We start from the raw sequence: 22,059 nt of genomic DNA, 5'->3' as shown, positions 1-22,059 counted from the left end.
CTGGGTCCTTAAAGCCCAGGGTGCGGGGACGTCCCCGTATGCCCTGGGTCCTTAAGAGGTTAAATAATGAGCTCAAAAATCTAGCACCCGGATCACTCAGGCTAAAGTGCAATTAGAACATCAAGCTGCAAACATTAAGGGGGACATGTATCAATGTTGGTGTATGTAGACGTCTTTTTTAGATCATTTTGGTTGGTCTAAATTTGGTGCAATTGCACCAAATTTACCATTCTTGTGCAAGGCCCATGATAAATTTCGTGCAAAGTTCTAAATTTACACACAGTTCTATTTGTACACCTGATCTACCCCTCACGGGAAAAGGGGGACACAGGGGGAGATTTATCAAAATCTGTGCAAAGGAAAAGTTGCCCAGTTGCCCATGGCAACCAATCAGCTCGCTTCTTTAATTTTTAACAAGGCCTGTGCAAAATGAAAGAAGCAAGCTGATTGATTGCTATGGGCAATTTGGCAACTTTTCCTCTGCACAGGTTTTGATAAATCTCCCCCACAGGGATTTTGCTCTATTTCTTTGAGGCTGGGATTCCATTGATGTTTTTTGTCCAACAGCAAAAACGGCAGAAAAACTGTCCCAGCTTTTTCCTGCGTTTTGTCAGTTTTTCTTCATTTTTTTCTAGTGTTTTTGCTGGTGCTTGGAAACAAAAAAATTTACTAAACTTTTTGTTGTTTTTTTTCTTCGAAATTTAGATACGTGAATGCGGAGGACTATGGCAGATTTGGAGGATTGCGATGATGAACAGGTTTATTTTTTAATGTCCATAAAAGGGTTAACGAGGGCTGTGGGGGAGTGTTTTTTAAAATAAAAAATTTTTTTCAATGTGTTATGTTTTTTATAATTGAATTTTCAGGATTAGTAGTGGAAGGCGTCTTGTAGACAGAATCTATTACTAGGCCGGGGCTTAGCGTTAGCCCCCAAAACAGCTAGCGCTAACCCCCAATTATTACAACAGTACCCACCACCACAGGGGTCTCGGGAAGAGCCGTATCAACAGGCCCGGAGCATCAAAAATGGCTCTCCTGGGCGTAGGCAGTAACAGGCTGGCTTTATTTAGGCTGGGCAGGGCCAGTAACAATGGTCCTCGCCCACCCTGGTAACATCAGGCTGTTGCTGCTTGGTTGGTATCTGGCTGATACTGAAAAAATTAGGGAACCACACGTTTTATTTATTTATTTATAAAAAAAACGCATAGGGTTCCCCTTATTTTCAGTATCAGCCAGATACCAACCAAGTAGCAACAGCCTGATGTTACCAGGGTGGGCGAGGACCATTGTTACTGGCCCTCCCCAGCCTAAATAACATCAGCCTGTTACCGGCTCTTGTCGACACACCTGTGGCGGTGGGTAACGGGGTAATAATTGGCGGATAGCGCTAGCTGTTTTTGGGGCTAACGCTAAGCCCTGGCATAGTAATGGATTCTGTCTATAAGACGGCTTCCACTACTTACCCTGAAAATTCAATTATAAAAAACACGGACACATTGAAAAAAATGTAATAAAAAAAAAACACTCCCCCAAAGCCCTCGTTAAACATTTTCTTGAAATAAAAAAAATGCTGTTCATCGTCGCAGTCCACCGAATCTGACGTAGTCCTCAGTATTCACGCATCTGAAATGAAAAGAAAAGCAAGAAATATGGGTTAGTACATTTTTTGTGCTCTCCCCTGGGAAGAGCGCACATAATGCAGCGTGTTCCTAAACAGGGAGCCTCCAATTGTTGCTAAACTAAAACTCTCATCATGGGGGGCTGTAGTTAAGCAACAGCTTGAGGCACACTGGTTGCAAAACACTGAGAGTTTGATACTCAACTCAGTGTTTCCCAACCCGTGCGCATCCAGCTGTTGCAAAACTACAACACCCAGTATGTACGGTTTGTCAGCGCATGCTGGGAGTTATAGTTTTGCAACAGCTGGAGGCACACAGGTAGGGAAACACTGGCCCTCAATTATCATTGGAAGCCCGACAGTATTTGTCTTTTTTTTTTTTTGGCGCAAGATGTCCGCGACAAGGCTCAGACATTGTGCGACAAACTGTGACAAGCCTTTCCTACGATCCCGACTCGGGGATTTTGAAAGCCTAAAAAAGGGCGTTTCCCGACCAAAAACTTGGTTTCCCACTGATTTATTAAGAAACCCGACCCTTAATTTTAGGGTTTCAGTGTCCTTTTTTTTCCCACTGCTTCAAGCAGTGGGAAAAAGTATTTGCCATTTCCTTAATTTTTGGACTGCGCCCAAAAAAATCCAACAGCGACAACACTTGTGACAAATTAATTTATTGATAAGGAAAAAGATGGTCGGGTTAAAAGCCCCCCCAAAAAAACAACCCGACTTTTTTGATAAATGAACAGAAAATGTTTTCAACAGAAAATGTTTTCAAACCAGTGTGTCTCCAGTTGTTGCAAAACTACAACTCCCAGCATGCCCAGGCAGCCGAAGTTTTGCAACATCTGGAAGAGCACAGATTGGAGACCACTGCACAGAGCACAGTGATCGCTGACAGGACCATCGACAGATGGTCCTGTGGGTGTGGCAGAAGTTGTCCCCTGCTGGAAACAGCGGGACATCTGCCAGTTAACCCATGCAATGCCGCGCATTGCCGGGTTAACTGAATGCCGTTTATAAACAGCGGAATGCGTGAAGGACCTGCGCAATCAGCTGTCAACGGCATTATGCAATGCGACTTTTACAGTTAATAAATGCGGATCGCAGCGGGTCTCTGGAGAATGACCCGGTGCGATCTGCACCTTAGCCCCTGGACTACAACTCCCATCATGGGCAGAGCCTGTCCATGATGGGAGTAGTAGTTCTAAATGTCCTGCAGCTGGGCGATGTGCAAGTGCCATCCCTCAGCAGCACCGTGGTACTACAACTACTCTCATCATGGGACAGACTCTGTCCCATGATGGGAGTAGTAGTCGAGGGGCAGATCGCAGCAGATCATTCCCCAGAGACCTGCTGCGATCTGCATTTATTAACTATACAAGCTGGCGATACATGCGGCTACACTGCGCTGCACGCCGTCAACTAGATACAGTTCTCATAATTCACAATCCCCGCCGGGAGACGGGAGCTCTGATTGGTTAATAGCTTTTCACCAGTCAGAGCTCCCGTGTCCCGGTGGCTGGGATTATGAATTATGACAGTGTATATAGAAGGCGGTGGCAGCGTGATGTAGCCGCAGGTCCCGCCGGCTTATTAAGATAATAAATGCGGATCACAGCGGATCTCTAGAGAATGACCTGCTGCGATCTGCACCTCAGCCCCAGTACTGCAACTCCCATCATGGATGGAGTCTGTCCATGATGGGAGTAGTAGTCCTAACAGTCCCAATAGAGTCCCGCACTCGGGGGATTTGAAAATGCCGTACCTCAGCGCTGGGTACTACAACTACTACCATCAGGGGACAGATTCTGTCCCATGATGTGAGTAGTTGTGGTATTGCAGTGCTGAGGACTGGCTCCTGCATCGTCCAGCGTCCGACACTTTTCTACGTGTCCTTGCTACCACTCGTAGATTTCTAGTTGATATTTGCCAAAAAAAAGCTCAATTGCGCAAAAAAAAAATTGCATTTTTTTTCCCGCACATGATACATACCACTCCACTGGATTAAGTTGTCTACGGTACACCAAACAGGTGACAACTTTAGAAAATCATCCACCAAAAAAAACGCAGCTCAAATGCAAAAAAGCGCAATTGCGCAAAATCTGTAGACATGAAAAGTAGTCTAAAGGCAATGATACATGTCCCCCTAAGTAACGATTAGCTAGTCCCGGCATCCATTACAAACATACAAGTCTTACCAGCATGTGTACCAACCCCAACAATATGTTTTGCTCGAAAATAGAGCTTCCTCAGGGGGCCAGATTAAGCACTAGTCAGAGCGAAACAGCTGCTGTCACCTTGTGGTACCCCTTTACCCACCGTCTTCCCCCATTGTAATTTATGTGAGTATTCAATAAAGAAGATACAAAGAAGATGTGGTGAGTGCCAACAATCTTTATTACAAATAGTGTTGCTTGCGAATATTCTCAGTTCGAATTTTAATCGTGAATATCGCATATTCGCGAATTTGCGAATATTGCGAATATAGCACTATATATTCACAATTACGAATATTAGTTTTTTTCACAGTACACATCACAGTGATCACTGATCATCCCTCTCTGCTCTTCGCATATGCGCATATTCGCGAATATTGAGCCCTCCCTTCTTTAATGGTATAGGGAACTAAAGCACTAGTGCAGTGGTCTCCAACTTGCGGACCTCCAGATGTTGCAAAACTTCAACTCCCAGCATGCCCGGACAGCCGTTGGCTGTCCGTGCATGCTGGGAGTTGTAGTTTTGCAACATCTGGAGGTCCGCAGGTTGGAGACCACTGCACTAGTGCTTTAACTTCCGGGAAGAGCCGTACCAACAGGCCCGGAGCATCAAAAATGGCGCTCCTGGGCCTAGGCGGTAACAGGCTAGCGTTATTTAGGTTGGGCAGGGCCAGTAACAATGGTCCTCGTCCACCCTGGTAACATCAGGCTGTTGCTGCTTGGTTGGTATCTGGCTGATACTGAAAAAATTAGGGAACCACACGTTTTTTAAATTTATTTATATATATATATATATATATATATATATATATATAAATAATTTATTTATATAGCGCCTACAGATTCTGCAGAGCTGTGTTTATATATATATATATATATATATATATATATATATACGCATAGGGTTCCCCTTATTTTCAGTATCAGCCAGATACCAACCAAGCAACAACAGCCTGACGTTACCTGGGTGGGCGAGGACCATTGTTACTTGCCCTCGCCAGCCTAAATAATGCCAGCCTGTTACCGCCTATGCCCAGAAGCGCCATTTTTGATGCTCCGGGCCTGTTGGTACCAGCTCTTCCCGGCACCCCTGGGTACCAAGGTAATAATTGGGGGTTAGCGCTAGCTGATTTTGGGGCTAACGCTAAGCCCTGGCATAGTAATAGATTCCGTCTATAAGATAGCTTCCACTACTAACCCTGAAAATTCAATTATAAAAAAAGGACAGATTGAAAAAAAAATGTAATTTAAAAAAAACACTCCCCCACAGCCCTCGTCAAACATTTTATTGAAATTTAAAAAAAAATGCTGGTCATCGTCGCAGTCCACCGAATCTGATGTAGTCCTCCGCATTCAAGCATCTGAAATGAGAAGAAAAGAAAAGCAATACATATGGATTAGTACATTTTTTGTGCTCTCCCCTGGGAAGAGTGCTCATAATGCAGCGTGTTCGTAAACAGGGAGCCTCCAATTGTTGCTAAACTAAAACTCTCATCAGGGGTCATCTTCCCCTGCTCTGCCCAGACTTCTAGCGGCGGGCAGAGCAGGGGAAATGAACTTTACCCCCCAGTCAGCTCATTCACTGTGATTGGTCCACAGGGATCAATCACAGTGATCGCTGACCAGGACCATCGACAGATGGTCTTGGGGGTGTTGCAGAAGTTGTCCCCTGCTGGAAACAGTGGGACTTCTGCCACTTAACCCGTGCAATGCCGCGCATTGCCAGGTTAACTGAATGCCGTTTATAAATGGCGGAATGAGCGAAGGACCTGCGGAATCTGCTGTCAACGGCATTATGCAATGCAGATCGCAACAGATCTCCAACAATCTGCTGCAATCCGCACTTAAATTAAAAAGCCGGTGGTACATGCGTCTACATTGCACTGCCACCTGCTCTTATGTACACTGTCTAGAGATGAGCAAACTTACAGTAAATTTGATTCGTCACGAACTTCTCGGCTCGGCAGTTGATGACTTTTCCTGCATAAATTAGTTCAGCTTTTAGGTGCTCCCGTGGGCTGGAAAAGGTGGATACAGTCCTAGGAGACTCTTTCCTAGGACTGTATCCACCTTTTCCAGCCCACCGGAGCACCGGAAAGCTGAACTAATTTATGCAGGAAAAGTCAGCAACCGCCGAGCCGAGAAGTTCGTAACGAATCGAATTTACTGTAAATTCACTCATCTCTAACACTGTCATCATTTATAATCCCGCCGGGAGACGGGAGCTCTGATTGGTGGATAGCTATTGACCAATCAGAGCTCCCCTCTCCCGGTGGCGGGGATTATGAATTATGACAGTGTATATAGGAGCCAGTGGCAGCGCGATGTAGCCGCATGTACCGCCGACTTTTACAGTTAATAAATGCGTATCACAGCAGGTGTCTGGAGAATGACCCAGTGGAATCTGTACCTCAGCCCCTGGACTACAACTCCCATCAATGGCAGAGTCTGTCCATGATGGGAGTAGTAGTTCTAAATGTCCCGCAGCCAGGGGATGTGCAAGTGCCATCCCTCAGCAGCACCACGGTACTACACCTAGTCCCATCATGGGAAACACTCTGTCCCATGATGGGAGTGGTAGTCCAAGGGCAGAGGGGCAGATTGTAGCAGATCATTCTCCAGAGACCTGCTGAGATCCACATTTATTAACTATACAAGCTGGCGTTACATGCGGCTACACAGCGCTGCACGCCGACTCCTATATACAGTTCTTATAATTCATAATCCCCGCTGGGAGAGGGGAGCTCTGATTGGTTAATAGCTTTTCACCAATCAGAGCTCCCATGTTCCGGCGACCGGGATTATGAATTATGACAGTGTATACAGGAGCCCGCGGCAGCGCAGTGAAGCCGCATGTACCGCCGACTTATTAAGTTAATAAATGCGGATTGATGCGGGTCTCTAGAGAATGACCTGCTGCCATCTGCACCTCAGCCCCAGGACTACAACTCCCATCATGGACGGAGTCTGTCCATGATGGGAGTAAAAGTCTTAACAGTCCCAATAGAGTCCCGCACTCGGGGGATGTGCAAGAGCCGTCCCTCAGCGCTGCGGTACTACAACTACTACCATCATGGGACAGATTCTGTCCCATGATGGGAGTAGTTGTAGTATTGCAGTGCTGAGGGCTGGCTCCTGCATCGTCCAGCGTCCGACACTTTTCTACGTGTCCTTGCTACCACTCGTAGATTTTTAGTTGATTTTTGCAACAAAAAAAAACAATTGCACAAAAAAATATCTACATTTTTTTTCCACAAATTATACATACCAGTCCACCAAACAGGTGACAACTTTAGAAAATCATCCACCAAAAAAAACGCAGCTCAAATGCAAACAAAGCACAATTGCGCAAAATCTGTAGACATGAAAAGTAGTCTAAAGGCAATGATACATGTCCCCTATATCTTTATTAAATCCCACCAATTATAGCACAAACATTTAAAATCAAAGGGATATGGATACCGCTCTCACCAGCTCCGGACACCTCTTGCACCTGTGCTGCGGACTGCCGGCACCGCCTCCGGCAACTCCTTATGCTTGAAAGAACTCCGTCCGGCACCAAGGTATGAGGTAAAAAAGGCTTGTCTTTATTCCACAGCAGGATACATACGGATAAAGATGTCTGACGCGTTTCGCCCTTTGCAGGGCTTAATCGTAGACTAATACATCTTGTAACAAACACGATTAAAATACTGAGCGGTCCGGTCACATGACCTACCGCATCATCACATTAAAATTGCATGGAAAAACTGGATACCTGGATAATACATGGATCACACCCTATTTTAGGAAAACCTGAAGTGGCTCTCTACGAGCTAATTCACACCATCCTATTTGGCCGTTACTTCTGTGTGCGAATTTTATCCTAAATTTATACCAATATAGCTGTAAGCCTGACTAATTTGATAATCCCAAATATTAAATACAATTAGTATGAAACAGAAGGGCCATGTATAAAACTATATCGCTTATAGGAGTGATAGAAACGCAGAAATGACTAATACTATCTGAGATCTAGTTTAAGGCTATACGGTATTTCTGAGATAGTGCCAAACTCACTCTTATTTTATTTATTTATTTATTTATTTATTTTTTATTAAAATTTTCTGTTATTCTAGATATTAAAGCCTGTAATGATTTTACTGATAGAAATGGATTCTACATATATTCATCACACAGGATAGAGATGTGGGTGAATTTAGGTAGTGCTTAGTACATATTATTTTATTCTTGTATATAAAAGTATTTATCAATCATGGGAAACTAGATTATAACGTTGGCTATAACGATATATACCTATGGTTTTATAGTTGCTTATGTATATTCTTCCTAATTTCATGATTATATACCGTATTTATCGGGGTATACCACGCACCGGCCTATAACACGCACCCTCATTTTACCAAGGATATTTGGGTAAAAAAAGTTTTTTACCCAAATATCCATGATAAAATGAGGGTGCGTGTGTGCGCGTGTATACCCCGATATACCCCCAGGAAAGGCAGGGGGAGAGAGGCCGTCGCTGCCCGCTTCTCTCCCCCTGCCTTTCCTGGGGTCTAGAGCGCTGCTGTCGGCCCTTTTCACCCCCTGGTTATCGGCGCCGCTGCCCGTTCTGTCCCCCTGACTATCGGTGCCGGCGCCGATAGCCAGGGGGAGAGAAGTGGCGCCGACAGCCAGGGGGAGAGAAGGGGCAGCGGCACCCATTGCCGGCGCCGCTGCCCCGTTGCCTCCCCCTATCCCCGGTGGCATAATTACCTGAGTCGGGTCCGCGCTGCTCCAGGCCTCCGTCGTGCGTCCCCAGCGTCGTTGCTATGCACGGCGCGGTGCTCTGACGTCAAGCGCCGCGCCGTTCAGCGCATAGCAATGACGCCGGGGACGCACGACGGAGGCCTGGAGCAGCGCGGACCCGACTACCTAAATTCACCCACATCTCTATCCTGTGTGATGAATATATGTAGAATCCATTTGTATCAGTAAAATCATTACAGGCTTTAATATCTAGAATAACAGAAAATTTAAATAAAATAAAAATAAAAAATAAAAATAAGAGTGAGTTTGGCACTATCTCAGAAATACCGTATAGCCTTAAACTAGATCTCAGATAGTATTAGTCATTTCTGCGTTTCTATCACTCCTATAAGCAATATAGTTTTATACATGGCCCTTCTGTTTCATACTAATTGTATTTAATATTTGGGATTATCAAATTAGTCAGGCTTACAGCCATATTGGTATAAATTTAGGATAAAATTCGCACACAGAAGTAACGGCCAAATAGGATGGTGTGAATTAGCTCGTAGAGAGCCACTTCAGGTTTTCCTAAAATTCGGTGTGATCCATGTATTATCCAGGTATCCAGTTTTTCCATGCAATTTTAATGTGATGATGCGGTAGGTCATGTGACCGGACCGCTCAGTATTTTAATCGTATTTGTTATAAGATGTATTAGTCTACAATTAAGCCCTGCAAAGGGCGAAACGCGTCAGACATCTTTATCCGTATGTATCCTGCTGTGGAATACATAAAGACAAGCCTTTTTTACCTCATACCTTGGTGCCGGACGGAGTTCTTTCAAACATTTAAAATCATTTAAAAGCAGGAAACATGGTGGAAGATTATAGTCCAATAACCACCAACCCCTCCCTGGCGACCTCAAAAGCCTGTGGCATTCTGAGTGTGAGTTGAGAGTCACTAGGCACTAATGAAAAAAGGGGGGGAGGGATTAGGGCGCTACTCGACATTGCAGATGGGCTTGGGAACGCCATTGCAAGCCGGAGCGAGGGAAAATCCTCCAGGCAACCACCCCCTCTCGTCTGTTTACGACTGACCGCTTGGACCGGGAATATTGTGCTGATGTACATCATGACTTCAGACATGTGCCCTGCTAAGGGTGTCAACTAGGCCCCTCCCATAAATACAGACTCTGTCCAGCCTTAAAACTTATCAGGCTTCGCTCATTCGTTTTTAATTAATTTGTGAATGTTTTTATGCACAGGAAAAGAAGGTGACTTTTGATCGCCTAGACCAACAAACAATTTGTCCTGGATAGTTCTAGTTTCCTCAACTTCCTCAAGATTTAAAGTGGTTCTAATAGATCTTATTAACTTTTCAATAACCTCAAAACTAAACAAAAATGTTCTATATCCACGTTCTCAAAAGGGCTGTCCACACATACAGCTTCCTCAATATCCTGATGAGAACCACCATCGTCAGAATCAGAAAAGAGACCACTCTATGTTTTTTTTTATGTATTTTAGTGGATGTGAAGAGACAGCCTGACCGAAAGAAGGGGACCTAGATGCCTAACTGTACCATTTTCTGTACCGCTTTTTTTTTTTTTTCAATAAGATCAGAGGTTTCATTAGAGACCATGGTATTAATACATTTTTTTTTAAAAAGTGGCTTTTTTGACAATATCTGAGGCTCCTAATTACAAATTTAAAATTATTTGATATAGGATTAGATTTAGGTTTATCAGGAACCACAGAAATATCCCTTTCTCTCTAAAATATAAAGGAAGATGCGGATCAAGATACAATAATGGTAGGCCAGGGTAGAACAACCCTATAAGCCCTCTTTACTTACGGTTTTATTGGCTCTGCACAGGATCATCGTCAGAGGCTTTGACCAGTATAAACATGCTGCTCAGTATCGACAGTTGCTGGAGAAGTGGTAGCAGCGGCAGTAGCTGGAGTGGCTGGAGTAGCAACAGAAGCTAGAGTTGTGGGGCTTGGTCAGAAATCCGAGGTAAGCACTTGAGGTTAGAAATAAAGGCTTCTTATGGAAAAAAAAAAGTCATATTCCTCCATCTTCTCTGGTCAGAGGTGATGTCAATTTACACTGCAATAGAGGCCTTTGGGCCTAAGGACTCCACAGCCTCAATTAAAAGATCTGGCTGCAGATGACCATGGAAGGCAGGACGTAGGATATGCCACCCAGCCACTGTTGCATCTCCTCTGCATAAACCCACCCGAGGGGAGATAGTGACCCAGACTCCATGGGATGTGGTAATTATAAGGAAAAAAAAACCCTGGTATGAACCTGTTAAGTCTGAAAAAAGAAAAAATAGAAAAAAAAGTATAGAGGAAAAAATATTACCCTGTAGGAATCGCCATCCTGCACTTTTAGGATTCCTTCCTAGACAGGGACTGAAAAAACACGGAATGGAGTGGAAGGGGCATGTTTTTAAACTCTCAATGTTTTTCTTGTCCCAGTTAGGCGGAGGCAATCTCAGGGTGCTGTCATGTAGACGAAAGAAAACCAATTTCTCCAAGCAACAGGGCGGGATGAACAAGAGCGCTGAGACCAGGTACTAGGGTGAAAAGATTTATTTCCCACAATGCTTTTATTTTTTATTTTATAAGGAACAAATCATCAATAAAGCGTCTGTAAAAAATAATATAAGGAGAAAATTGCGGGTGCTGCTGAATGTACAGGGACTCGAATCGCCCCATGACCAAATTGGCATAACTTGGGGCGAAACGAGTCCCCATAGCAGCAGCCTCGCGTCTGCCTGTAAATGATATTATTGAACTGAAATGCGTTGTGCTCTAAAATAAATTGCATAGCCTCAATTAAAAAGGAAACTTGTGTAGGATCTAAAGTGGGATCATGAAAAAGAGTGTCATAAATAGCTTTTAACCCAATGGATGTGGTAATGTTAGAATATAACGCACAAACATCCCCCCGGTCATCCTATCATTTCAGGTGCAGGGTCACTTACTAGTAATTTGTCCCATTTTATAGATTACGTGATTTAGTTCTACCCCCCCCCCCACACACACACTTTTTATTTATTACACTTGATGTTTGTGCGTTATATTCTAACATTACCACATCATTGGGTTAAAAGCTATTTATGACACTCTTTTTCATTATCCCACTTTAGATCCTACACAAGTTTCCTTTTTAATTGAGGCTATGCAATTTATTTTAGAGCACTACGCATTTCAGATCAATAATATCATTTATAGGCAGACGTGGGGCTGCGCTACGGGGACTTGTTTTGCCCCAAGTTATGAAAATTTGGTCATGGGGCGATTTGAGTCCCTGTACATTCAGCAGCACCTGCAATTTTCTCCTTATCTTATTTTTTACAGACGCTTTATTGATGATTTGTTCCTTATAAAAAAATTTAAAAAAAGGATTGTGGGAAATAAATCTTTTCCCCCTAGTACTTGGTCTCAGCGCTCTTGTTCATCCCGCCCTGTTGCTTGGAGAAATTGGTTTTATTTGGATTTTATCAGCGTGGAGTAGCTGCAGAGACTGCCCTGTGTTGCACCTTTATCCATGGTTGTACTTGGACGTAGTACAACCTCCTTTGGTAAGCGCAAGTCACACAGTGCGTTACCTATTTTATCCCTTGGTGTCACACTACAGAGCGCATACCTGTTCTCTTTTTTATTTTAGTTTTCTATCAAGCCACTACGCTTGAATTCCTAAGGAATATTTCTGGATTGCTGCACTATTTGTGTTTCACCTGCTATTGGATTTATCTAATTACTGGACTTGTTGCTGTTCATACTATGGAATTCCTTGAGAATCGTGCTTCCACTCGTAACCATTTGATTAGCCAGCTGATTGGGACTGCACCTGTGAAGCGACTATCCCCTGAAACTGCTACAATGGACCCCCTATCTGAGACTGATCGTAACTATATGAATGAACTGTTTAAACAATATAAAAACTGTTGCAAATCAGAGATACAACATGGCACTGATATTTTGTTGCTACCGAGATATATTGAATCTCATATCACCCCTCGGGGTTTACGTCCTCCCATTGCATCGTCTTTTACTGACGATCCAGCATTCACCTGTGACTGGGAATCTTTTTTAGAGACCTGTTCTACGGGTATGATGGAGCGTCTTTATGCAAAAAGAACATCTGTAGTTTCTGATCTAACCATTAAAGCTGGAGAAATCAGAGCTAAACTTTTGAAAGACTCCATGTACAATGAATTTATTAAATTAGATGGTATTATTTTGAATCGTCTAAAAAAACTTGAGATGGACACCATCAATAAAAAAGTTTACAAATATAATAGGGATAAGAATGATTATCTCTGCGGCCAGATACGTAAGTGGCCAAGATATAATCATTCTAGTAAAATCATAAAAGATACTAATAATTTATATGGCGGTAATAATAACACATTGTCTTCGGTTCCTTCACATACTAATCCATCCATGCATCCTAGAAACAGCAGCAGCCCCTCCATATTGTCCACTGCTAGTACAGGATCATTGAACATGGGAACTTCAACTATTGCTAGTAACAGCATTACAACGTCCGATAGTGAGGCTTCAACCACTAAAAAGCATACTAAACCTCTGTATTCTACTGCGGTGGGAGGAACTAGACCTAAGGTCCGTCATTCCCCACACAGTGGCCGTATGATATATAATTCAAATCTTCATAACAATAAAAATTATACTCACCATTCTAAGAAATTTGTTGGTAATGCATCTAGTGTCAATTCCATTACTTTAAATAGCCATAATAATACTATATGTGTTCCATCTGATGTAACTTTAGTGGACTTACTGGTCAGTGTGAACGGGAGCCTCTCTTCCTGTGGTCCCACAGCAAAGTCTGATTATCTACATACTGACAATTTTCATGTGGGTCCAGTCGCCGATGTGAACCCGTGCGGATCTGCTTGCCCCTCGGTCAATTTTGTTGTGCCCGGGGGCGGCATATCAGCAGGGGTGTCCACGGTAAAAAACTCTTTGGGGTTTGCTACTACACTGTCTTCTGGTATTAACAATATTAATATGAATGATCCATCCACATCAGAGAATATTAATGGTGCGTCCTGCCATTCTTAATAGAGAGGATTATATCAAGGAGGCCTTGTCCATATTATCTGACATTAATTATTATGAAATTCTTAAGGAAGATCCCTTACCTAAATATGAAATACAGTACAATACACTTATTAATAAAGCCATTAATTCATTGTTATTAAATAAAAAAGAGAAGGATTTTTTGTTGGTCAAACATTGTTCTTTATCTATTTTTTACTATTTACCTAAGCTTCACAATTTTCTGCTTATATTATTTTTTACAGACGCTTTATTGATGATTTGTTCCTTATAAAAAAATAAAAAAAAAGGATTGTGGGAAATAAATCTTTTCACCCTAGTACCTGGTCTCAGCGCTCTTGTTCATCCCGCCCTGTTGCTTGGAGAAATTGGTTTTATTTGGATTTTATCGGCGTGGAGTAGCTTTTGACCCCGATAACTTTTTTTTCCCACATATAGGGATATATGAGGGCTCATCTTTTGCGCCGTAGTCTTTAATTTTATTGGTATCATTTTTGTTTTGATGGGACTTTTGGATCACTCTTTATTAATATTTTATCGTAAATGAAGTGACCAAAAAATTCACATTTTTGGACTTTGGTATTTTTTTACGTTTACGCCATCGACCGTGGGGTTTAGCTAACTTTATATTTTAATAGTTAGGACACTTACACATGTGGCGGTACCACATATGATTTTTTTTTATTACATTATTTAAAAAATAGGGGGCTATACCATGCAATCTTTTGATTGCATACACTGTTCAATGCTATGTAATTAGCATAGCATTGATCAGTGTTACTGGCGCTCTGTTGCTCTGTGCAGACATGGATCAATAGATAGCCAATCGGATGACAAGGAGGTAGGTGAGGACCCTCCCATCGTCCAGTAAGCTGATCGGGACATCGCGATTCTGTAGTGATTGTCCCCATCAGCTCCGCTGAGCTGCCGGAATAGTTTCACTTTCAGTTTAGACGCTGCGATCAACTTTGATCTCGATGTCTAAAGGGTTAATGCTGGACATCGGCCCCATCGGCAGTGCCCTGCATTAGCCGTGGGTCCTGGCTGCCCATAGCAACCGGGACCCATGGGGTTTAACCCGTTCTCCGTTCATGAGAACGGTTTAAACGCACGTTAGCGGGATGCCCTCAGTGCATAAAGAGGTTATCCAGGAAAAAACGTATTTTTATATATAAACTGGCTCCAGAAAGTTAAACAGATTTGTACATTTTTTCTATTAGCCCCTTAATGACGAAGGACGTATATTTACGTCCTCCACTGGCTCCCGTGATATGCCGCAGGGTCACACAGTGACCCCGCATCATATCGGGTCGGTCCTGGTGGCCATCAATAGCCGAGACCCGTGGCTAATGCAGGACATCACCGATCACGGTGACGCCCTACATTAACCCTTCAGACACGGCGATCAAAGCTGACCGCCGCGTCTGAAGTGAAAGTTAAAGTATCCCGGCTGCTCAGTCGGGCTGTTCGGGACAGCCGCGGTGAAATCGCATACACGTAAAAAAATTCCAAAGTCCAAAAAAGCGTATTTTTGGTCCCTTTTTATACCATTAAAAAATGAATATAAAGTGATCAAAAAGTCTGATCAAAACAAAAATGGTTCCGATAAAAACTTCAGATCACGGCACAAAACATGAGCCCTTAAACCTCCCTGTACATGGAAAAATAAAAAAGTTATAGGGGTCAGAAGAGGACATTTTTAAACGTACAAATTTTCCTACATGTAGTTATGATTTTTTGCAGAAGTATGACAAAATGAAACCTATATAAGTAGGGTACCATTTTAACTGTATGGACCTACAGAATAAAGATAAGGTGTCATTTTTACCGAAATATGCACTGCGTAGAAACGGTAGCCCCCAAAAGTTACAAAATGGCATTTTTTCTTAAATTTTTTTGGATTTTTGGGTAAAACGACTAATGTTACTGCAAAGTAGAATTGGTGACGCAAAAAATAAGCCATAACATGAATTTTTAGGTGGAAAATTGAAAGGGTTATGATTTTTAAAAGGTAAGGAGGAAAAAACGAAAATGCAAAAACTGAAAAATCCTGCGTCCTTAAGGGGTTAAAAAATCTTAATCCTTTCAGTACTTATGAGCTTCTGAAGTTGAGTTGTTCTTTTCTGTCTAAGTGCTCTTTGATGACACGTGTCTCGGGAACCGCCGAGTTTAGAAGAGGTTTGCTTTGGGATTTGCTTCTAAACTGGGTGGTTCCCGAGACACTTTTCATCAGAGAGCACTTATACAGAAAAGAACAACTCAACTTCAGAAGCTCATAAGTACTGAAAGGATTAAGATTTTTTAATAGAAGGCATTTACAAATCTGTTTAACTTTCTGTAGCCAGTTGATATATTAAAAAAGTTTTTTTCCTGGATAACCCCTTTAACAACGCTGGACATAAATGTATGTCCTGGTGAGCTGGTACTTAAAGCACCAGGACGTACATTTATGTCCTATGCATAACCGTGAGCATCGGAGCGAAGCTCGGGTAATGTGCGGCAGGTCCCGGCTGCTGATAGCAGCCAGGGACCCGCCGGTAATGGTGGACATCCACGATCACGCGGATTTCCGCCATTAACCCCTCAAATGCCATGATTTTTATTTTATTTTATTTATTTATATAGCACCTACAGATTCCGCAGCGCTTACATTTATGGGGTACAAACAAAGACAAGTATCAGACATAAAATTACACAATAACTATTCAAACAAGAGGTGTGGGGATATATTGAGGATATGTTGAGGCCAATTAGAGAATGTTATAGGCCTGTCTGAAGAGATGTGTTTTTAGGCCACGTTTGAAACCATGGATGTTGTTGTTGAGTCTGAGGGATTGAGGGATAGCATTCCAGAGAACCGATGCAGCACGAGTGAAGTCTTGGTGACGGGGATTATAGAAGATGTTAGTGTGAGATCATTAGCAGATCGGAGAGAATTTGTAGGATGGTAGACAGAGATGCAGCATTGAGCAGAGCTTTGTGTGTGAGACTGAGGATTTTGTACTGTATTCTGGACTGAATTGGTAACCAGTGTAGTGACTGGCACAGGGAGGAGGCGTCACGGCATCTGCAGCATCGAGGTCACGAAAATGGATGATCGGATCGCCAGTGCCGCAGTGATCTGATCATCCAGAACAGCAGATGGATGTCCCCTCAACTGCCTCCGCTGCCTTCCACGGGTCTTCTGCTCTGGTCTGCGATCGAGCAGACCAGTGCAGAAGATAGCCGATAAAACTGATCAGTGCTATGTCCTATGCATAGCACTGAACAGTATTGGCAATCGAATGATTGCTATAAATAGTCCCCTATGGGGACTATTAAAGTGTAAATATAAAAGAAAAAAATTTGAAAAACCCCTCCCCCAATAAAAACGTAAATTGTCCCATTTTCCCTATTTCACCCCTAAAAAGTGTAAAAAAAAAAAATTTTATATACATATTTGGTATCGCCGCTTGCGTAAATATCCGAACTATTAAAATAAAATGTTATTGATACTGTACGGTGAACGGTGTGAACGTTAAAAAAAATAAGTCCAAAATAGCTGCTTTTTTTTAATAACATTTTATACCAAAAATGTTTTATAAAAAATGTATTAAAAGTTTTATATAAGCAAGTATGGTCTCAATAAAAAAGTACAGATCATGGTGTAAAAAAATGAGCCCTCATACCACCGCTTATACGGAAAAATGTAAAAGTTATAGGTCTTCAAAATAGGGGGATTTTAAACGTACTAATTTGGTTAAAAAGTTTGCGATTTTTTTTAAGCGCATCAGTAATAGAAAAGTATATTATCATGGGTATCATTTTAATTGTATTGACCCAAAGAATAAAGAACACATGTCATTTTTACCGTAAATTGTACGGCTTGAAAACGAAACCTTCCAAAATTTGCAAAATTGCGGTTTCTTTTTAATTTCCCCACACAAATAGTATTTTTTTGGTTGTGCCATACATTTTATGGCAAAGTGAGTGATGGCATTACAACGGACAACTGGTCACGCAATAAACAAACCCACATACTAGTCTGTGGATGAAAATATAAAAGAGTAATGATTTTTTGAAGGCAAGGAGGAAAAAACGAAAACGTAAAAATAAAATTGCCTGAGTGGGCTGAGTTCTTAAGGGGTTAAGGACTTGGGAACGGGGGCATACACATACACCTTGCATCCTTAAGGGCTTAAAATGTTATTGAAATAATAAGGGATACAGGAATAAAAAAAAAGGTAAGGCTGAGAGGCTGAGATCGCTTCGTAACCCACTCCCAAAAGGCACCCTACTAGTTAAATATAATCTCGTGACCCCTGACTCTGACCAAAAGGAGGTCCCCCCAGAGCCCCGGCTTCACTAATCCCCCAAACTCTTAGACCTTTGGGAGGCTGCACTAATACGCTCTGGTCGGAGATACCATCTACCTTGATAGATCTCCTTCCACATAACACCCCGTCTGATATTGAGGTTTTCCGGTCTCTGGTGCAATCTCACCCCTCTGCTCCACTCCATGCTCATGCAGCTAGACAAGCGTGCTCATCCTTCTTGAAAGCATTTTCCATTGCCAAGCCCCTTATGTGGATAGACAAGCTCTACATTCATGATGCACAGTGCAAGTTGAAACTCTCAGTGTTTTATAAACATCTTATTCAAAATGACAACTCTTCATACCCTCTCTACCTCCAGTCCTGGGAAAAGGAACTAGGCATTACTTTAACTGATGCCCTACGCCGCTGGGTGCTCCGGTGTTCCCACGGCTTCTCTCGTTGTATCAAACTTCAGTAAAATCATTTCAAACTGCTAACTAGGTGGTACAGAACCCCAGAGGCTCTATTCAGGTTTGGGCTATACCCCCAACAAGATGTGTTGGACATGTGAGGGTGCTGTGGGCACATTTGAACACATATGGTGGTCATGCCCTATTATCCATCCCTTTTGGAGAGAGGTTGAGGCCACAATTAATTCAGTCTGTCAGAGCTCCATCTCCCTTAATATGGCCACTATAGCATTAGCGCCACATACTTCTTCGTTCAAACCATCAGTTCACTCTCTACCCACGCATATGCTGGCAGCTGCTAAGTTGTTGGTTCCGCTGCTGTGGAGACAGACCACCCCCCCTCCAAGTTTCAGTGTGTCGAAAAAATTTATCAAATATGCTGTATGGAGGAAATGACTAGCTGGCACTCACACACGCATGATAAATTTAAAAGTCTGTGGCAGCCGTGGCTCTCACATAAACTCCAACTTGCCGCCCCATCTGGATAGGCCCTTTACTGCTTACATGTAACCTTTCTCCTCTCCTAACTTAAGGTTGGTGCTCGTAACCTTCGCGGTTCTATTCCACCCCCACCCACCCTCCAGTTACTGGCTATATGCCACAAACAGACATTTGCCCGGCCAGGCGATACATTACCCTACTCCACAACCCCTTCCTCCGTACCTATTAACCAGGTTCCTCTCCCTAGGGTTAAACCCTTTTGCATCTCCACACCTGTCTTAGTAGCCACTTGTACACCTAGGCTTTTCGCTGATGTAGACAAGTTTGGGCTTCATTGTTCGTTAGTTATGTCATAGTTATGTTATGTTTAAAAGGGTTCTCCGGTGAAAACCTTTTTTCTTTTAAATCAACTGGTGGCAGAAAGTTAAACATATTTGTAAATTACTTCTATTAAAAAATCTTAATCCTTCCAGTACTTATTAGCTGCTGAATGCTACAGAGGAAATTCCTTTCTTTTTGGAACACTGATGACATCACGAGCACAGTGCTCTCTGCTGCTCTCTGTCCATTTTAGCAACCATGCACAGCAGATGTGTGCTAAGGGCAGCATGGTGGCTCAGTGGTTAGCACTGCTACCTTGCAGTTGTGGGGACTTGGGTTCAAATCCCACTAAAGACAACAATAAATTAAGCATTATTATTATAACATCAGCAGAGAGAACTGTGCTCGTGATGTCATCAGAGAGCATTCCAAAAAGAAAAGAATTTCCTCTGTAGTATTCAGCAACTAATAAGTACAGGAAGGATTAAGATTTTTTAATAGTAGTAATTTACAAATATGTTTAACTTTCTGCCACCAGTTGAATTAAAAGAAAAAAGGTTTTCACCGGAGTACCCCTTTAACCCCTTAACGACGCAGGACGTATATTTACATCCTGCGCCGGCTCCCGCGACATGAAGCGGGATCGCGCCGCGATCCTGCATCATATCGCGATGGTCCCGGCGCTCATCAACGGCCGGGACCCGCGGCTGATACCACACATCGCCGATCGCGGCGATGTGCGGTATTAACCCTTTAGAAGCGGCGGTCAAAGCTGACCGCTGCTTCTAAAGTGAAACTGAAAGTGACCCGGCTGCTCAGTCGGGCTGTTCGGGACCGCCGCGGTGGGACCTATAACACTGCAAAAAAAATTCAAAAAAAAGTGTTAATAAAGGTCATTTAACCCCTTCCCTAATAAAAGTTTGAATCACCCCCCTTTTCCCATAAAAAAAAGAAAACAGTGTAAAAAATAAATAAATAAACATATGTGGTATCGCCGCATGCGTAAATGTCCGAACTATAAAAATGTATCATTAATTAAACCGCACGGTCAATGGCGTACGCACAAAAAAATTCCAAAATCCAAAAAAGCGTATTTTGGTCACTTTTTATACCATTAAAAAAATGAATAAAAAGTGATCAAAAAGTCCGATCAAAACAAAAATCATACTGATAAAAACTTCAGATCACGGCGCAAAAAATGAGTCCTCATACCGCCCTGTAGGTGGAAAAATAAAAAAGTTATAGGGGTCAGAAGATGACATTTTTAAACGTATAAATTTTCCTGCATGTAGTTATGATTTTTTCCAGAAGTGCGACAAAATCAAACCTATATAAGTAGGGTATCAATTTAACCATATGGACCTACAGAATAATGATAAGGTGTAATTTTTACCGAAATATGCACTGCGTAGAAACGGAAGCCCCCAGAAGTTACAAAATGGCGTTTTTTTTCGATTTTGTCGCACAATGATTTTTTTTTCCGTTTCGCCGTGCATTTTTGGGTAAAATTACTAATGTCACTGCAAAGTAGAATTGGCGACGCAAAAAATAAGCCATAATATGGATTTTTAGGTGGAAAATTGAAAGAGTTATGATTTTTAAAAGGTAAGGAGGAAAAAACGAAAGTGCAAAAACGGAAAAACCCTGAGTCCTTAAGGGGTTAACTAGTTGGCGATGGTGCTCCCACCTATATCTGTATTGGCATGCCTCTATCTGATGATCATACTGTGTAGATTCTGCTGTGTATGGAGACATGACCGCTGAATTCTTACATCGCATTGTTATTGTTTTACTCGATTTCTTATGACTTTCAATAAAAAGAGATTTGTGGAAAAAAAAGAGGGTAAGGGAAAAGGCAAACAAAAACATTCACAATCCTAATTGGATAGTACATAATAATGATACACAACACAATGTAAAAATTAAGCCCTCATATTGGGCTCTGGATGGAAATATAAAATAGTTATGATATTTAGAATGCAGGGATGAAAAACAAAAATACTAAAATAAAATTTCCTGTGTCCTTAACCCCTTAAAGACCGACGTCATTTTGGCCTTAAGGACGAAGCCATTTTTTGCAAATGTGACCATTGTCAATTTATGCATTAATAACTCTGGGAGGCTTTTACGTATCATACTGATTCTGAGATCGTTTTTTGTGACATACTCTACTTTATGTTGGTGGTAAATTCATCAATACTTGCCTCATATCTTTGTGAAAAATTCCATAATTTCATGAAAAATTAGAAAATTTTGCATTTTTCTAACTTTTAAACTCTCAGCTTGTAAGGAAAATAGACATGCCAAATAAATTATTTATTGTCTTATGATAGAGAAAGTCTGTTAATCCGGCACTGTAACCTATTTCTCCGAATGTGTAGTGAATCCCTATGCAGGAGCTAGTGGGGTGCTGAATCCATGAGTGCACATAGCACAGGTACAATAAATACTGATAAAGAGAAGGATAGCACTCACCACTTCAGGTAGCTTTAGGATGTGTTTTCTTTATTGCATATTAATCCAAAAAGTGACGACGTGCAGTGGATAGCATAGGTGCAGCGGGCGCGGATGCCGGGGCACTCTCCGCAATGACGACAGCTGTTTCATGGGATACCCCCACTTCTTCTGGTCATGCCTACTGTCGACGTCAGTACCAGTTTTGAAGCCCAGAAGCACTGACATCAGCAGGTAAACATTTAACAATACATATCAAGTGAAAGAAATAAGTGTAGGTGAATTAAAACCATATTAAAAACAATGCAATGCAATGCACGTTACACATCATAATAAGACATATAGTCATATTCATAGAAATACACCTAGGTCAAGTTTATCGTTAAGACCCAGTCCACCTTGTGCATTCGTGCAAAGGAT

At 42.1% G+C, this 22,059-nt stretch overlaps 1 protein-coding gene across 5 annotated transcripts in view; it reads left to right on the top strand.

Annotated features, from left to right (window-relative positions):
- LOC130291529 (BTB/POZ domain-containing protein KCTD12-like) overlaps positions 1-22,059 on the top strand; it is a 602,472-nt gene that overhangs the window by 160,679 nt on the left and 419,734 nt on the right. The window contains exons 2-3 of one of the 5 annotated variants that reach the window (XM_056540353.1): positions 10,438-10,578; positions 12,241-13,877. The exons of 3 other annotated variants lie outside the window; for them this stretch is intronic. In XM_056540353.1, coding sequence (XP_056396328.1) covers positions 12,357-13,661 — 1,305 coding nt within the window. In that variant the 5' untranslated portion in view covers positions 10,438-10,578; positions 12,241-12,356 and the 3' untranslated portion in view covers positions 13,662-13,877. Of the gene's footprint in view, positions 1-10,437; positions 10,579-12,240; positions 13,878-22,059 lie in introns of those variants that run through there. One more of the 5 variants, XM_056540354.1, reaches the window with a different exon arrangement.

The sequence above is a fragment of the Hyla sarda genome, chromosome 9 (genome assembly GCF_029499605.1).
Source record: "Hyla sarda isolate aHylSar1 chromosome 9, aHylSar1.hap1, whole genome shotgun sequence".
NCBI lineage: Eukaryota > Metazoa > Chordata > Amphibia > Anura > Hylidae > Hyla > Hyla sarda.
This window is presented reverse-complemented; position numbering and strand designations above follow the sequence as displayed.